The 18,518-nt window shown below is 32.5% G+C and overlaps 1 protein-coding gene across 5 annotated transcripts in view; it reads right to left on the bottom strand.

The window, feature by feature from the left end:
- The window catches only part of DYM (dymeclin), a 525,071-nt gene that overhangs the window by 168,219 nt on the left and 338,334 nt on the right, over positions 1-18,518 (bottom strand). For all 5 annotated transcript variants that reach the window (XM_031945966.1, XM_031945964.1, XM_031945968.1 and 2 more), the window contains one exon: positions 1,757-1,859. In XM_031945966.1, the coding sequence (XP_031801826.1) occupies positions 1,757-1,859 (103 nt within the window). The remainder of the gene's footprint in view (positions 1-1,756; positions 1,860-18,518) is intronic.

The raw sequence follows: 18,518 nt of genomic DNA, 5'->3' as shown, positions 1-18,518 counted from the left end.
TGAAATACAATTGTAAAATACACAAAAATACATATAATATAAGAACAATATTATATAAATAGGTAGAGAGATAAATATATTCATTAATTTATTCATTTAAATCTTTTGATTTAAATGGTTAGAAATGGATGAATCTATCTATAGATAGAGGTGCATGACTTTTGCTTTGTCTACTTGTTACTTCATAGTTTATTATCATTTCCATTAAAGAATATGATGGAGAAAAAAAAAAGCAATGACAAAAATTCATCTTTTTCAGATGCTTTCATGTCCAGAAACCATAAAGATGACATAGTGAAACATTAAGACACTGTTTGCCATTGCTTTGTGTATGCACTGCCCAGAGACAGTTCATAGCAGCTCTAAAAGCTGTTTAATTTCTTTATTTCCCCAAATGGGGAAAACAAAATACATTAGAATTGTTTCCATCTTCTCAAAAGCACAGAGCCATAAATTCCTTTCCTTCCTTTTTCAAGTGGGGCTAGAAGTCTATTTATATAAAAGGGGGGAAAAAAAATGAGGACTCTACTCTTGGAACCATGAAGAAAATTCTCTCTCTAGGTAATTTTCTACTTGGTGATGATTAATGTTTTCTATAGATTTGCATATGATTTTTAAAAATGATTTTTACAGATACTAGTTTTCAAATCTGTAGTGTCTGGCTAAAATTTTTGGTTTAAATGATAAACTATTACATGCTAAGAATTTAGTCTTAAAGTTGAATATTCAGTGAACTATGACTTCTCTTATATTCTGTATGTTTGTATTGTGAATTGAAGAAAAAATTGATTGAATAAGCTATAGATAGATACTATGCTATTCCAGATGGCTGATACGTCTGTTTTATAAATCATTTGAACAATGATTTGTGCATGGTCAAGATCAGTTCTGATGATTTCATGCTAAAAGAGTGATAGGGAAGAAAGCATAGTGCTAGCATAATACTCAGTGAGCCAGGAAACTTAGTTTCTATGCCACAACTCAGGTTTAAAAGATGGATAAGCCACTTATTATTTTGATTTTTCTTATCTAAAAAAATCTAATAAAAGCTTTAACAACAAAAAAGGTCCAAAGATACAATAGAAACATGAATTTTAGTTTGTTGCAAGTCTTAATTTTCTGTGGAATGATATAAAAAAAGAGAATGTTTAATAGATGTACTGAAATAATTACAGGTGGCATAGAGCCTTTATATGTAATGCTATGCTAAATGCTATCTAAAAAAAAAAAAAAAAAGCAGAATAGTCATATTGCTCCAGGAGCTGATAACTTAAAAGCAAAGAAATATGAGCCAGGGATATTAAGGTGCTATAGTAATTCAATCAATAAATAGTTTATTATGTGCAACCTAGTAATATATCTAGGCCTCAGTATTCTCAACTTTCAAGGGATTGGACAGGAAACATTCTCATAATCCTGTAAAACCTATGAAAGTCATGTATTTTTCTAACAATATCATTTGAAAACTATGAATTTACTGAATAAAGCCCCAGAAGGTGACTAGTTATGAAATCTTGTTGGTTTAGGGTTGTCAGATGGTGTTGGATTCCCCCCCACCTGATTTGTACATGCATTTTTCAGTTTTTTCCCTTCAATTTCAGACATGATATCATTCCTTAGAAGTTCCTTTATTTGGCTATTGGTGGTTGCTGGGTCATCACAATTTCAGACATTTTTTAGAGGAAAAGAGATGTTGCCATTTGTTAGTTTGATGTTTAAAAGAAAATAATTTAACACAGTTAAGGTAAATACTTACATAATCTGGCAGAGGAACATCATCAGAACTCAGGGAACCCCTCAGGGACTGTGTGGCTTGTTCCAGAACTTTGTTGTGTTTTTTAGAGAGCAAAGAAAACAAACTAAAAAAAAAAAAAAAAAAAAAAAAAAGAAAAAAGTTTAAGAAAACCAAAGTTCAAATGATCTAGTTTCTAGATAAAACCATATTATTTCTTATATGGCAATCTTTTAAAATGTACATATCTATTTAGGTTTCTGTTAGCTGCGTATTAATACTTTCTATGTAATTAGAAACTAGATATATGTTTAAATTATAAGGGCACAATTCCAATGGGAAGAAATTTGACAGATTACAAATTTTGTTGTACATTTGGGAAAATTATTTACTAGAGGTTTAAAAGGTTATAGTTTATGTTTACAGTTCAGAATCTACCTGTTAAAATATGCATCAAAACTATAATGATACTTTAAAAACAACAACAATATTAAAAAAAAATTTAGTTAATAAAAATATTTTTCCTTTTGATTTAAAGAAGATGGCAGATTAATAGCCAGAATGGCTCTGATTTCATGTGAATACTTTTCTAGGAAATGATAAACTATTAACATGCCAAGAATTTGGTCTTAAAGTTGAATATTCTGTCAATGAACTATGACCTCTCTTACATTTCATGTGTGTGAGGATTAAGCTGGAGAAAGGTATAAGTACACTTACCTAGAGAATTTTTAAAAATATATTTTAAAAAATCCAATAAATTATTCTCACCTTTTCAATTAAGCATATGTTTTTTCCATCAATTGAAAAATATATTTGTTACTTCTTGACATCTTTCTTCAAAATACTACCTGGGCTTTATTTTAAAACTGAATTTAGTATTAGAATAATTAAATGTGGCACCAGGTTGGCTGTGAATGTTCTTTTCTAGGCCTGTGACCATTCTTAGAAAAAGCCTTTATGTGCCATGTTATGGTAGATGTTACATAAATAAAAGCAAAACAAATCACTGCTCTAGAAACTGATTACTTAAAAATCAGTAAGTATGAGGCAGATATTAAGGACATATTGTAATTATGCAAAAAAAATATATACTGAGTACCATCTAAGTATCCAGGAACTCTAGAGAATTAAGAATAAGTAAAAGACATAATTTCTGCCCTGAAAGAACTTATAATTAATCAGAGACAGACATAATATACACAACAATACTAGAGAGGGGATGTTAAATGGAAGAGGACAAATTATAATAGTTCTAAAATTTAGGTTCACAAGATCTTTGATCTAGAGTTGGCAGAGACCTTAGAGGTCATCTGGTACAGTAAGGTCAAGTTCAAACAGAAATGATCCTAATGGGTTGCATAGACTTAGAAAACCTCAAATTAACATCACTTATGTGATACTGTATTTTTATTTATTTGGTTAAATATTTACATTACATTTTTTATTATTACAGCTTTTTATTTACAAGTTATATGCATAGGTAATTTTTCAGCACTGACAGTTGCAAATCCTTTTGTTCCAATTTTTCCCCTCCTTCCCCCCACCCCTTTCCCCAGATGGCAGGTTGACCAATACATGTTAAATATGTTAAGATATAACTTAAATACAATATATGTATACATGTCCAAACAGTTATTTTGCTGTACAAAAAGAGTCGGATTTTGAAATAGTGTACTATTAGCTTGTGAAAGAAATAGAAAATGCAGGTGGACAAAAATGGAGGGATTGGGAATTCTATGTAGTAGTTCATAGTCATCTCCCAGAGTTCTTTCCCTGGGTATAGCTTTTCTATTACATTTTAATCTGGTTGGGATGTACTCCAATTTTGATACCTTTGAACTAGTCCTACCATCTTATTTTATAAAAAAGAAAACTGAGGTGCAGAAAAACACACTGATTTGCCCACGGTCACTATTAGATGGCAATCACTTTGGGTCAGCCTCAGTTTTCCCACTTATAAAATGGGAATAACAATAGCACCTACTTCCCTGAGTGGTTGTGAAGAGGTAAGACAATATATATGAAGCACTTTGACAAACCTTTTGATGCTAGATAAATGCTAGCTATTGTTATTAAGCAGGAGTTAGATAAAGGAGCCAAGAAAAGTATTTCATGAAGTAGCAGCCCCTAAACAAGTTAAGAATAGGCATGTTTTGTGCAAAAGATGATAAGCAGATTGGGGAGGATATCATAAGTTAGGAGCTAAGGGGGTAATAAGGGTGGATATGGAGTTTATACACTTTATATACAGAAATGAAGTCAACATAGCTTATTTACATGAAATAAAAGCAAAAGGGTTATATAGTGAATTTGTTGAATGAAGAGGAGCAACAATAACTATTTAACAAGAGAAATGGGTATCATTTTTCAATTTATCAGTGCAACGTAATTCAACAAGCATTTGAGCTTGCTATGTAAAGGCACTTACTGTGTTAACTGTGAAATATATCCTGGAATGGCTGGAATTTCAGGAGTACCTTCACTAATGGGAACGAATTTTTCAGGGTCTCACAGGCATAAAACATAGCTTGGGAGAAGATTCAGAATCAGTACTGGACACAGTACAGGCAAAAAGAAGACTTTGAATAAACTGGCCTGGAGGAAGTACATATGGATGGGAGGAAAGTAGGAAAAAATAAAGAAGTAGTAGGTCTTGAGCATATTTCATTGATTTAATGGAAAGTAAGATCATAGGATTTATTTGTTCAGCTTTACCTCTTCTGGTAACAGATTAATAAGCCAAGTCAACAAGTATTTATTCACCTATCTTGCCAATCACTATGCTAAGCATTAGGGAAAGAAAGAAAATATACACTGGCTTACAATTATTTTGTTATGGTAAATGACATTGCATGAGTGGATGGATATTGGAGTTGAAATAAAGAAGTCAAATTCCAACTTCCATGTTTCTAGTTGGGTGATCATAGAGCAAGTCACATAATCTTCCTAAGCCTTATTTCCTTCATCTGTAAAATGAAGCTAATAATTCTTGTATTCCAATCCATCCAACAGTTTTCTGTATGTAAAATGTTTTCAGATTTTACTAAACATTTGAAATAGCACTTTATTGTATATAATCATGCAGTTAATAAATTCTGAAGATGGGATTTGAACTTGGGTTCACTAATACCTTTTCTAAATACAGTCTCTCTTTGACCTCTGATGATGACATAGTTCTGAGGGGATGCATATTTCATCTCCCTATATAAAATATAAAATAAAAAAATCAACTTTGGTTAATCCCACATGATTGCTTGCTTATGTTTACTTTTTTTTTTTTCAATGTTCCTCTCCACTCCTATATTTGTATGTTTACTCAGTTCTGGTCTTTTTAGCAGGAATGCCTGGAAAATTGTCTATTTTATTCAAGTCCAATTTTGCTCTCCAGGGTTAAACTCAGTTTTTCTGGGTGAGTTACATAGTTGAAGGCTACAATCCTATGCCTTCTGGAATATCCAATCTATATTTCAAGACCTTCACTCATTTACACTGGTGGTTGTTAGAGTACATGTGATCCTAATTGTGGCTCCTTGTTACTTGAGTTCTTTCTTTTGGGCTGCTTGCAGTATTTTTGGAATTTAGTCAATTGGAATTTGGAAGCCCTGATTTTGGTTATAAAATTCCTTAAAGTTTTCATTTGGGGATTTCTTTCAGGAGATGACAAGTATATTCTTTAAATTTCCACTTCAATCAGAACAGTTTTCTTTAAAGATTTCTTTTTTCTGTTCATGTTTTCAGGTGGTCCAATGGTTCTTAAATTTTTTTTCTTTTTTCTTTGTCTTTCAGATCAGTTGTTTTTGTTATGAGATAATATATCTCCTTCGAAGTCTTCTGACTTTGTTTTACAGGTTGTTATTTTCTCATGGAGTTATTGTTTTCTATTGGTTGATTCTAATTTTCAAGGAGTTTTTTCCTTCAGCAAAGTTTTGGAACTGGAAAACAACTGGAAAAGTTCTAAGAGACTAATTCAATTAAAGAACCAAAGTCAACAAGTCAAATCAACAAAGGAACTTAAGAGCTAGAATAGACCCTGGGCATTGTATAGTATAAGAGTTAGTTATTGGTCAATTGCAATTAATTAATTAACTAAAACAGCAAGAAATCAGCTAGATCTGCTCTATTATAGGCTAACAGGTGTTTTGCATGATCAGTGTGGAGAAGGTATCTTGGAGTTGCTGCTAGTCATTATCCTGTGAAATTTAGAAACAAGAATTTGACTCTGTTACTCCTAACTGTTCATGCTAAAGAGACAGAAATAAGGACTAAGCTGGTATAGGAAACCCCTAGTGAGGAAAATCCCTCTACTAATGTAGGTTGGTACCTTCCCTGCAAATTATAGTCTCAGAAAGTTGAATAGAACAATGAGATCGAATTAGTTAATATATGTAAAGGACTTTGCAAATCTTAAAGCAATACATAAATAGCAGTTATTATTAGTATGATTTTTACTGAGATGCTCAGAGTCACAAAGCCTGTATTTGTCAGAGATGTGATTTAAATTAGTCTTCCTGGCTTGAAGTCATTTCTCTATTCACTGTGCTATACTGCCTCTGAATCATTAAAAATAATTCATTCCCACAAAGAAATTTCTCACTCCTTATCTAGTCCAACCCATTCAAATTGCATCCTAAGAAATCTGAAGCATAACAGAGGTGAAGTGACATATTGAAGGTAATAAATTTAATGACAGAGTCAAAGCTAAGTTTCAGGTCCCCTATATATTCATTAATTTTTTCTTCTATCATGCCACCTTCCTATCTTTCCCCCAAATGCCTTTTTCCTTTCCTCTGCCCATCTCAACCGTACACAGACTTCAGTCTGGGCTTTCATGTCATATAAGATGACTTCTTTTAGAATAACATAATGGAAAAAATGGATATTTTTCTAGACTTGAGAAAAAAAATTTGGGTCTGAATTTTAACTCCGATATTTGCTAAAAACCTTATTTTTCTCATCTGTAAAGTGAGGATAAATTCTCTCCAGAGTGCATATGAAAGCTTTTATATATTGTCTTGAGGATCGATTGTGATAATGTTACTTCCCCAAATCCAACTAACTGTGTCTCAACTAAACTGGTCTTGTTAGTCTTCCTACAGGAGACTCCATCTACCACCTCTATGCTGTTCTCCTGGTTGTCCCATCAAGCCTGGGACACGCTCTTTCTTCAACTCTTTCTCTCAGATTCCTCATTTCTTTTAAAACTCAGTTCAAATACCAGCTTCTATGCAAGATCTTTCCTTATCCCTTCAACTTTTAGCACTTCATCCATAAAATCACTTTATATTTCTTTTGTATTTACATACTTAGCTAAAATGCAAGCTTCTTTAGGGCAGTTATTATTATTATTTTAACTTTACCTCCAGTGCTTTAGCATAGTGATTAGAACATAGTAAGTGTTTAATGTTTTTCATTATTAATATATAAAGGACTTTGTAAATCTCTAAATGTTATATAAATGTCAGCTCTGGTTAATGTTATTCAAAACAATATTTACTAATGAATATGGTAGGGTTATAGTCAGATCTCAGTTCATTAAAAATCCAAGTATTCATCTGAATTTATTTACTGCCTTGGGTTGCTAGTTATTTTTAAATAATGTATTATGAATCATCTTATCTACTTTGAGAGACAGGATGAGTAGCTTATTCTGTTTAAATCCCTCCTTATCCCTCAGTAGCTAGCAGTGGCTTCAAATAATACAGTAGTTGTCTTCTCACCACATGTAACTGAGGTCCTATCTTGGGCCCCAGAAAAGCCCCTATTCTATTTTCTCCACTTTTAATTTGTTGTTATAAATGACCTTTAAACCACCCATAGTTATCTATGATCTTGCTAAGAAATTCCATCAATTTCTAGAGATTTAGATGCTTGCTTATTTCTCATTCTTCCTCACTTTTTTCAACATTTTTCCAAAACACACTTTGACTATTAAGCATTCATTAAGTGCTTAAGATTAATTTGCTAAATGAATATGATTATGTCTGTCTATTCAAGATAACATCTTACATTTACACCGCACTTCCCCATAAAGACTTAAAAGAAACCTTGAAATAAGTAGTATAAGTATTTTCAGAAATTCCATTTTAAAGATGAATAAATTGAGACTGATTTGTCTAGTGTCATACATCAAGTAAGAGTCAGAGTTATTTATTTAGGTATTTTTGCTCCATGTCAACTGTTATTTTTTTTTTTCATTTTACTATATTATTAGTATCTTTTCCTAGGTTGTTCCAATTTGGGAATGGAATATTCTCAAATTGCATAGCAACCAAAGCATTGTGATTCAGGGGATTTGTGTTCAAATTAAGGTCTGTTACTTTGTGTGACTTTGTAAACTCATTACTTTTCTGCTAATATGTAAAACAAAAGGGTTCATTTAGAAAATATTTAAATTGCCTTCTAGTTCTAACATTCTTTGGTTTTATGATGTTATGATTTTAGGACAGTTGTGGGAAGAGGCACAGAATCTGTGGTTATAAACATACCTTCCTTATTCCACTAGTAAACAAGAAAGAAATTTTGGGGGAAATAGACACATATATATCAATTTATATATATGTATATGTATAAATATGTAAAGAATTGATCCAAATGCAAGATATTCCTCAATTAATAAATGGTCAAAGCATATGAAAAGGCAGTTTCCAGATGATGACAAAACTACAGTTGTACGAAAACATGCTCTAAAATTACAATTGATTATAGAAATGCAAAGGGTTACTAGTTTACACCTTGGCTAATATGACAGAAAAGGAAATTGGTAAATGCTAGAGAGGATGTGGGAAAATTCTGACACTAATGCATTGTTGGTGGAATTACAAATTGATCCAACCATTTTAGAGAACATTTTGAATGATGCTCAAAGGGCAATCAAATGGTAGCAGTATGACGACTAAGTGTATATACCAAAGATATTTAAAAAAAGAGAAACAGTACTAAATTTTAAAAAATGTACAGTAACTCTTTTTGTGGTGTCAAAGAACAGGAAATGAGGGGAATGTCCATCAATTAGGGAATGCCTGAATAAATTGTGTTATATACTTATGAGGGAATACTATTGTACTTGAAGAAATGACAAGCAGGAGGCTCTCCTTGCATGAACACAGTGAAATGAGAAGAACCAGGGTAACACTAGATATAATAACAGTAACATTGTGCAAAATTCAATTATGAATGACTTAGTTCTTCTAAGAAATATAATGCTCTAAGATAATTCCAAAGGACTCATGATGAAAAATATTATCCACAGTCAGAGAAAGAACTGATAGATGAAAGCATATTAATTTCACTCTGTGTGTGTGTGTGTGTGGGGGGGGGGGTGTCCTTTTGGTCTGTTTCTTTTTTCACAATTTGAATCATATGGAAATATGTTTTACATGTTGAATATATATAACCTAAATCAAATTGCTTACTATTTTAGGGAGAAAATTTTGGAACTCAAAATTTAAAAAAAACATTTAAAATTTTCTTTAGATGTAATTGGAAAAAATAAAATACAATTTAAAAAGAAGAAAAAAGAAATTTGGAGTCAAAAGAACTCGTTATAACTTCTGACTTACCTACAGAGGCAAAAACTAAGGCCTTGTAGGCCAAAGTGACTTGCCCAGGATTACAAAACTGGTAAACTGGTATGTCTTGATTTCAAATCCAGGATTTTTTCCTACTATACCACAATTACAGTCACTGTAGGAAAATTATTTTCCATGTCTTCTGAGTTGTCAAATAAAGGTCAACTTCTCTCCTAGAAAGAGGGGCTCCAGATTCGAATTATTCCTCTCCTTTATCTTTCATTTATAAATATATTCATATTTAATAGCACTGTGTGATGATTTTTTATAGTAAATATCAAAATAACATTTGTAATAAAAGTTCCAGTACATAAATTGCAAAATCAATTTTGATAGATACTAGATAAAAGAACTCAAAATAAGGGGGAAAAACTGTTATACTAAAAGATACTTTTATTTTCACATATGCTTTGATGTCAGAAAAGTTCATTACCATGGGTTAAGAGAAACAAATTTTTTGCGCCACAAGATAACTGGATAATTGAACAAATCTTTTATGGTTTCTGTGGCACTAGGGTTCATTAAAAAGAGAATAGGTTTCAAACACTCAACAAAGCTAAAATTCTGCATTCATAGTTTAACAAAAAAAGAAGCATTGATCTTTTAAATCAGAACATGAGAAACTGTATTGATAATTTTTAGAATTGTAGAGTTAGGAGGCTATGGGCATATTTTCTTTTTAGATCTGAGCAACAAAAGCAAAAAAAAATACCATTTCACCCACCCATCAATAAATATCTACTATATATGCATTGTGCTTGCTAGGTGTTGGGGATACAACATAAAAAAAATGAAAATTATTGTCCTTAAGGAGTTGACATTTTATGAGGGAAACAATAAATACATCTAAAATCCATACAAAAATATGCAAAGTAAATACAAGTTAATTTGCAGAGGAGACATCAGGGGAGTGATCAGAAAAGGCCTCAGCTAGAAGGCATCTAGAACTAAGCTCTAAAGGAATTTGACACCCCAGAGGAAGAGGTGAAGGAGGTGTCCATTCCAAGCATAGAGGACAGCCCAAAGGTAAATGATGTTGAAAGTTTGCTATCTCCCTTGAGTAAAATGCCAACTTTTTGGGTGCTAGGCAAGAATCTCACATTGATAGTGCCAAGAGTATACGAATGTTTATTGTACTGCTTTTCCATTACTTCATTACAGTTACTGGAGAAGCTAAAGCAGATCATATAGTCTGTTTAGTATTTTTTTTTCATGGGATGCCATGTCCTAAGAATTTATTCCCTAGTGAATAGTCTGGTGATGAATCATCAGAAAATGTAATTCAGACCATATACAGAACTTGAACCGAATCTGTTTGAGTTTATGCTCTGCAAGGAAAGATTTGGAGTACTCAGGGTCGATTCTATATAATGCATCATTGTGACCTTTGAGAATGGAATGGTCATATCAATATTGAAATTCTTGCAATGTGTGAAACTAGAAGATAGAAGGAAGTTGCATCAAACAATAAGAATTTTATATACATTTTTTTATTTGCCTCAGAGTAGGAGACAGGCATTAAAGATATTATTCTCATTTTAAAGATGAGGAAAAAGACAGAAAAATTGAATGATCTGTTCATGATCTTACAGTTAGTTAACTATATTTGGGTACCATTAACTATAACTGTAATTGGCAACAAAGTGTTCCTGATTCTAAACCTCCAACTTAATCCATTCTGCTCCACTGCATTTTCTTCCAGCATGGCTCCTAGGTCCTCCCTGTTGAGGTGTAGCACAGGGCCTGGCACTTAATGAATGTTTTTTGACATATTGAAAGGAAGGAATTGATAGAGTTGACTTTCTTGTATGCATAAAGCCAACAAAAAACATCACTCCACAACCCCATGTCTTCTAATCTTGTGGTGTATATGAAGAGCATATAAGGAAAAGATATCAGGAAGATAACAGCAGTTTATCCAACAAAACCTACTGCAAACAAATGAACTTCCCTACCTCTTCAGGACTTTATAAGATCCTCCAAAATAAGTCAATATATACCATGGTGCTTAGTGATATCAATGAAAAGGTGGAGACAGAGGAAGATGGTGAAAAATAAATTGGAAAACATGATTCTGGATTAAAAAGTGAAAGGGCCAAAGCCTGAACTTTTATGTCTCTAAATCATGAATACTTTCCTAATATAATAACCTTCTGGATATGGAAGCACCAACTGACATTAAAGAACATGGCGCTTACACAGCATAATAAGCAGGAAATACTTAGATACTGAATGGGACTGATTGGAGGAAGTACTTCTCAGTATTGAGTCGCATGATCCCTGTTCCCAGAACTGGGACCCTGGGGAGGTCATGATCTCTGGAGAGATAAACTTTGAACCCTGGGATACAGGAAGGTGCAGGAAGGGCCATGACCTATAGGAGGCAGCCAACATTGGTGACCATTGGTCAAGAATGGTTCCCTCCTTTTAGTCTAAGCAATGAGAAGGCTTGAGTCTTTTGCTTTTAAACCCTGGCCAAGGCGGAAGCTGGCCAGGTTCCAGGCGTACATGGCGGGAGTTGGGATGGCTCCCAGGGATGTCTGGGCCACTCCCTGCAGGGACTAAATAAATGCTTTCTCTGATAAAAGATGTCTCTGATGAGTTAATTGGGAAGGGGGTCTTGCACCCCACTTGTCCTACACAATACCAACCTGGAACCATTTCTGAAACAATAATATATATGTAGTCAGAACAATGATTAGTTCAAATAAAGGTCAAACTCAATATCAAACTTGAAGGATTAAATGATAAGATATCACTTGCAATTATAATAGCTTTAACCTGACCTATTCAAATAAGCTCCTGATGCAAATGGATAAAGAAGAAAACATTGACTCCGATTATCACCATTTCCTCTAGAAATTTAATTGATAAAAAGCAAAAGCCAAAAGAGGGAAGTCAAAAGAGCCAAGAAACTGCTTCAGGCAGGAAACACTTCATTTCTTTGCCAAGTAGCAACACTGGTCTAGAACAGAAACTCATTTGGAAAATATTATGGAGAATAATGCCTCATAAAATAGTAAAGAGCTATAGAAGGAAAAATGAATCTGTGGAAGCTTTGGCTTGAGGCACAATTAAGCTAGCTTATACCAACAGCTTTTATAGGTGAAAATGGAAGGAGAACAACAAATGAATGAAAAATGTAATAAAAATACCAACATGTTTGCAGACAACTAATTTTTACCACTGATGATAGGGAATGTTAACATCTGGACTTCAAACCCTGATGTGGAATATGAGGAAGTAGAAATGGCATGTAAGAAAATGAAGTCTGGAAAAGCAGCTAACTAAACCAAGCACACAGAGAAGAGCTATAGGGGAATACAAATTTTCAGGATATCTAGGGGGGAGGTGGACATAAATACCAAAAGACTGAAAAATCACACTCAATTTAGTTACTAAAAAAGGCAAATAAGGACATCAGTTGCAAAAGACCTATCTTTTTAATAACTACACATTTTTTATGAAAATAATCTAGACTGGTATCAAATGCATTCTTAGACAAGAATATGAAAAGGAAATAGGTGGTTTTTCACAAATCATTTTCTACAACAGACATTTTCACAGCCATACAATTAATGGAAAGGATGTAAAAAAGTACAGGATTCTACAGTGATAATACAGTTGAAAAGCATTTTCCAACCCAATCCAACATGCATGTATTAAATGCCTACGTGCAAGGCACTTGAGATGCAGAGAGAAAATTAAAAACAGTCCCTGACCTTAAGGAGCTTATGTCTGACTGTTCAGAGCATGTAAGCAGTTAAGTATACGCATAATAATTTGAGGAGACAGAGAGAACTAACAATCAAGAAAGTCTTTCAAGGGGAGGTGACACATAAACTAAATCTTAAATGAAGGGAAGGATTATAAGAAGTGGAGGTTGGGGATGGGAAGCTAAAAGCATGGGGTCAGTCTGTAAAGAAAAAAGAAAGTAGATGAAAGGCAAAATTCAGGGAAGTATGTTTAAGCTATTTTGTTTGAATGCAGAGTATGTGAAAGAAAATAAAACCTGGAAAGATAAGCTAGAGTCAGAATGTGTAGGGCTTTAAATGGCAAGCTGATGAGTGTAATATATTCTAGGGGCAATGGAGAGCTCACCATAATATGAATTATGTGCAAGAGATAAAACAATTTCAGCTGTCTTTAAAATTTAGAATATAATAAAAACCTAATGAAGTAACAATTCAATGAACTGATAGTAAAGAGGAGAAAAATTTGGAAAACAAGGTTTTGCAAAGGTGAATGTTGAAAACTATATTTACATGTATTTGGAATAAATAAAAAAACTATTATTTTAAAAAAGGATTAGAAGGGAAACAGTTAAGCAGAAAAAAAAATTATCTGATAATGAGTATCTGATAAAGATCTCATTACCAAGCTATATAAGGAACAGATTAAAATTTATAAGAGCCATTCTTCAATCGATAAATGAGCAAAGAATATGAACAAGCAGTTTTCAAAGGAATAAATCCTAGCTATTAATAGTCATATAAAAATGCTCCAAATTACTAAGAATTAGAGAAATGCAATTTCACCTTATACTTCTCAAATTGATAAATGTTGAAGAGCCGATAGCAAAATAGACACAACAATTCCTTGTACATGAAAATGTAAATTCATCTAGCCATTCTAAAAAGCAATTTGGAATTATGTCTTCAATGAAAATAAACTATGCATATCCTTAGACTAAATGATAAAACTTCTAGGCCTACATTACAAATCAAAGAAAAGGAAAAAAATTGATATGTACATATATGTTTCAGTATTTTTTGTACAGACAAAGCATTAGAAGCAAAAGAAGTACTCTTCAGCTGAGGAATGGCTGAATAAACTATGGTATACAGGGTATCCCAAAAGTCAGTGTAGTTTTAAGTTTTAAAAGCTCCAGATATAAAAATATGACAAACTTACAAAAATATTTGAAAGATTATTTGAAAATTTAAAAATATCACTATATTTTTTACTCAAATTCAACATAACTGCCATTTTGTGTTTTCATTGCTCTAGTTAATTTTCAAACCTTTCTATTATAAACTTCAGTCATATAGTGACTGAAAGGAATGCATTAGATCATCCAATGTATATGTGATCTCATAAGAAAAAGTCTAATAGAGATCAAGTAATTAGAAGGGCCAAGCATGAGAACCTCGCCCACCAATCCACCTCAGATCTGAAAAGGTGTCATCCAGAAACTGCTGCACATTTGATGAATAATGACATGACCCTAACTTGTTAAAATAAAAAGTTCATTATTCAAAATTAATAAAATGATACATTTAAGTAAATCTTTAAATAATGGTGGGTTTTTTTTGGGCGGGGGGATAAGTGTGCAACATTTATGCTTTTTGAAATTATTGAAGTTTAAACCTGCACTTTCTGGACATCCTATATGAATGTAATAGATTAAAATTGTACCATAAGAAATGACCAAAGAAAGATGATTTCAGAGAAAATCTGGAAAAACTCGTGAAGTATGCAGAACCAGAAAAAAATTTATATAATTAAAAATACTCCAAAAAAAATGCACAATCAATGCAATGACTATCATTTCAGAATTTTATAAAGTATCTATGTAAAAATCCTTTCTTTGTGCTTTGTGATTTTCTTCATCATAATATGGGCAATACTACCCATTTATCCCCTGATTTTGATAAAGGGCATCTTATTCTCTTGGAAAATTATAGACTTTTAAGTTCAATAACAGTTGAATATATATAAGGGATTAATAATCATGGTTTTAAATACTCTGTTTTTTGTGTAAGGAGTCAATTTGGTGCTTTTATAAGAGTAAACCCTTAATCTAATTATATTTTTTCACAGAATGTCAAAATTAAAATGATGATCCAGAAGACTTACCTTTCATAGCCTTAAGTAGATACTTGTACAAATACTAAATCTCATTTAACCTATAATTTTGGATGAGTTTGAATGACAGAGTTTCTCTTTTAATTCACACCTTTAGGATAGCTAGGAAGAATATATTTGTTTCACACTGCATCCAATCTTGAAGTATAAGACCCAAAACATGGGGCTTGGATAATGACTTACATTTGTTTGTGTTTGAACTTTCTCATATATAAAAGGGGAATTTGGGGATATTTTAAATACTGGAAATGCTCTTAAAATTAAATCTACTGGTTTTGGTATTATGTTGAAATTAAGTATTTCAAAAAAGTTTTCAGTGAAAAAAATGTGAACATATTAAAATATAAATTATGATGTTTCTCATTAATGAGGATTAAATGACCATCATATTCATAGGTTTTCCTCATAACTACCAAATAATATGTTTAATACTCTGACTTTAGTTGCATAATGTCAATTATTTCAAGCCTAAATTATGTCAGTCAAAGATTAGCATAATGTATGGGGAATATACTCTGTGTAAATATTTAATAACTTTGGTCATTTCCCATACATGACTTTTTATATAGTTTTTTGAATTTTATATTGTACCAATTTTTACAAAGTACCTTCATAAAATTCCATTCTTTGTGCTCCCGCTACTGTTTCCATGGCTAAATTAAATCTCACTCTCATCACAAAATGCTGTAATGCTGGAGAAACTGAGGCAGGATAAAGATTGGAAAGTTTTTAATATTTTATTTGAAAGGGAAGAGATTTACTGGGACCAAATGGATCCATGGTTTGGTCCCAGGGCTGAATGAGATTATCATTTCCAAGAATCCAGCAAACAATGTGAGTTCTCAATGACATATATATGCACATGGCTCCAAGCTACCAGGGGGTAGACTGAGGCAGGGGCAAAGGCAGAGCACTGAGAGCAGAATGGACCATCAATCTGGTTCTGACAGGGTGGAGAGAGGCACCATAAATTCTTGATGACTTAGGAGGAATTGGGAGCCAGTCTGATCTCCCTTTTATCTTGAGTTTACACATTTATAATTTATAACAGAGTAACTAGCCCTAAGTTATATCAGTGATCAATGATCAAGAGGGGGGCCACAAACCAGGGGGATTAAGGCAGAACAATTCAGGGAAACTGAGTCAGGACAATGAAAGGAAACTGTGGCACAACACTGTAAAACTCCATTACAATAAATTGTTAGGAACTGACTGAAAGTTAGCAAAATTAAATGACTTGCCACAGTAATTTCAAGAGGAGCAACAGTAGAATTCAGATTTTGGGCCTTGTGTTCTTTTCACTATGTATTACCCTTCTTCCTATTCTACATCTTTTCTTTTACTTGAATATTGGAGTGAGCTCAATTGTGAATGACTTATTCTCCGCAATAAAATGATCTAAGACAATTCCAAAGGACTTATGATAAAAAATGATATCCATCTCCAGAGAAAGAATTGAATGAAGTCTGACTTCAGATCAAAACATATTTTTTAAAACTTTATTTTTCTTGCTTTGTTTTTTTGGTTTTGGTCCATGTTTTCTTTCATAACATGAGTAATAAGGAAATATATTTTGGATGACTGCACATGTGTAAATGTTATTAAACTGCTTTCTGTCTGAGGAAACAGGGAGAGATGAGGGAGAATTTGGAACTCTAAATTAAAAAAAAAACAATTAAAATTGTTCTTACATGTAACTGGGGAAAATAAAATACTAAATTAAATAAAAAAGAATATCCTAGTGATGCACATGGCTTGAACTAGCTGAGTTAAGACTCATGTCTTAACCTCTCCTAAGTGGCAGTGTCACATAGTGGCTAAAGGTCTGACCTGGAGTCAGAATGTGAATTGCATCTCTAATACTTGCTAATTGTATGATGAAGAGCAAGTTATTCTCTCTGAGCCTCAGCTTCCTTAGATACAAAATGGGAGTAATAATACTTAAGTATTAAAAAAGATTTTTTGAGGAAAAAGATTTCTAAAGTAAAATATAGTATGGAAATGAATTATTTTTTATTATTATACAGAGGAAAACACTTTCAGTTTAAATTTAAGTTATTTTCTCCTGACATTAAATTTAATGATACTGGAATATAGATCTAATGAGATAAGCTACCATATCATCCAGTCAATAAATAATTTTTTTTCTAAATATGATTATTATTATTTTTTTTGGAAGGGAAGCAACTGGAATTAAGCGATTTGGTTAAATTTGCTAATAAGCTTCACATAGCTAGTAAGTGTTAAGTGTCTGAGGCCGGATTTGAATTCAGGTCCTCCACAGGTGCTGTGTCCATTGTACCATTTAGCTTTTAATTTTTGAATTGAAAAGCTTTGTACTAAATGCCTTTATATTTGATTTTGTGGTCATCCTCAGCTCCCATACTTAAGCTCATTATGGGTAGGAATGCTTTTTTTTTTGGTCTATATACTATCTAACACTAGCTACTTCATCAATATTAAATAAACATATCATCACAAGAATAGTTTCACAATGTGGTAGCAATAATAAAGATGGATTGATTCTATTCTAACTCATTGTCTCAGTTTCAATATGGCTTCACTTAGTTTGATGAGGAAGAAATAAAAACACTACAGTTTTGGAGCAACTTCACTATTACTTGAAATAGAAACCAGCAATCTGGACAGGATGTGGAACCCAAGAATTTGATTTGGTTAAATAACAAATATTTATTGATCTAGAATATACAAGCCTCATTTTCAAAGGAAAAGGCATTTATTTTTCAGTAAAATATGCAGATAGTTATCTAGATCATGGCAATTTTCCATACAATTTTCAAAGTATGGTTGCTTAGATTCTTTAATATTTCTGAAAACTTAGACTCAGAAGGTTCCAGAGACACCTGCTTACTCCAATGAGACTCATCCATCAATAGTATCCCACCTACAGCTTAATAACAACTAATATTATACACATAGCATTTTAACATTTATAAGCTGCTTTACATAAACACATCTGATCCTTTCAGTAACATAGAAAGTATCAGATAATGGAAGTATTATTACTCCTACAACTCCAGATATAGTTAGTGAAGTTAAGTGACTTGCTGAAGGTCATGTTGCTAGTTAATGATGAATCCAAAGACTTGAACCAGACGTGACCCTTCTTCCAAAAGCAGCAATCTTTTTGTCTTGTTATTTCTCTAAGAAGCTACATCACAAAAAAGATTTTTAAAAAAGATGTTCAATAGGAAAAACATCAGTGTTTAAATGTTTCCTCTATTAATTGTAATAATTTGGTTTCGTCATTACTTACTCTAATTCTTTTAATCTCTTTTTCTTCTCTCATTGCCAAAACTAACATTTCTAATACAATATTGAAGAGT

This window comes from Sarcophilus harrisii, chromosome 1 (genome assembly GCF_902635505.1).
Source record: "Sarcophilus harrisii chromosome 1, mSarHar1.11, whole genome shotgun sequence".
Taxonomy (NCBI): domain Eukaryota; kingdom Metazoa; phylum Chordata; class Mammalia; order Dasyuromorphia; family Dasyuridae; genus Sarcophilus; species Sarcophilus harrisii.
The sequence above is the reverse complement of the archived record's forward strand: the minus strand, read 5'-3'. Positions and strand labels throughout refer to the sequence as shown.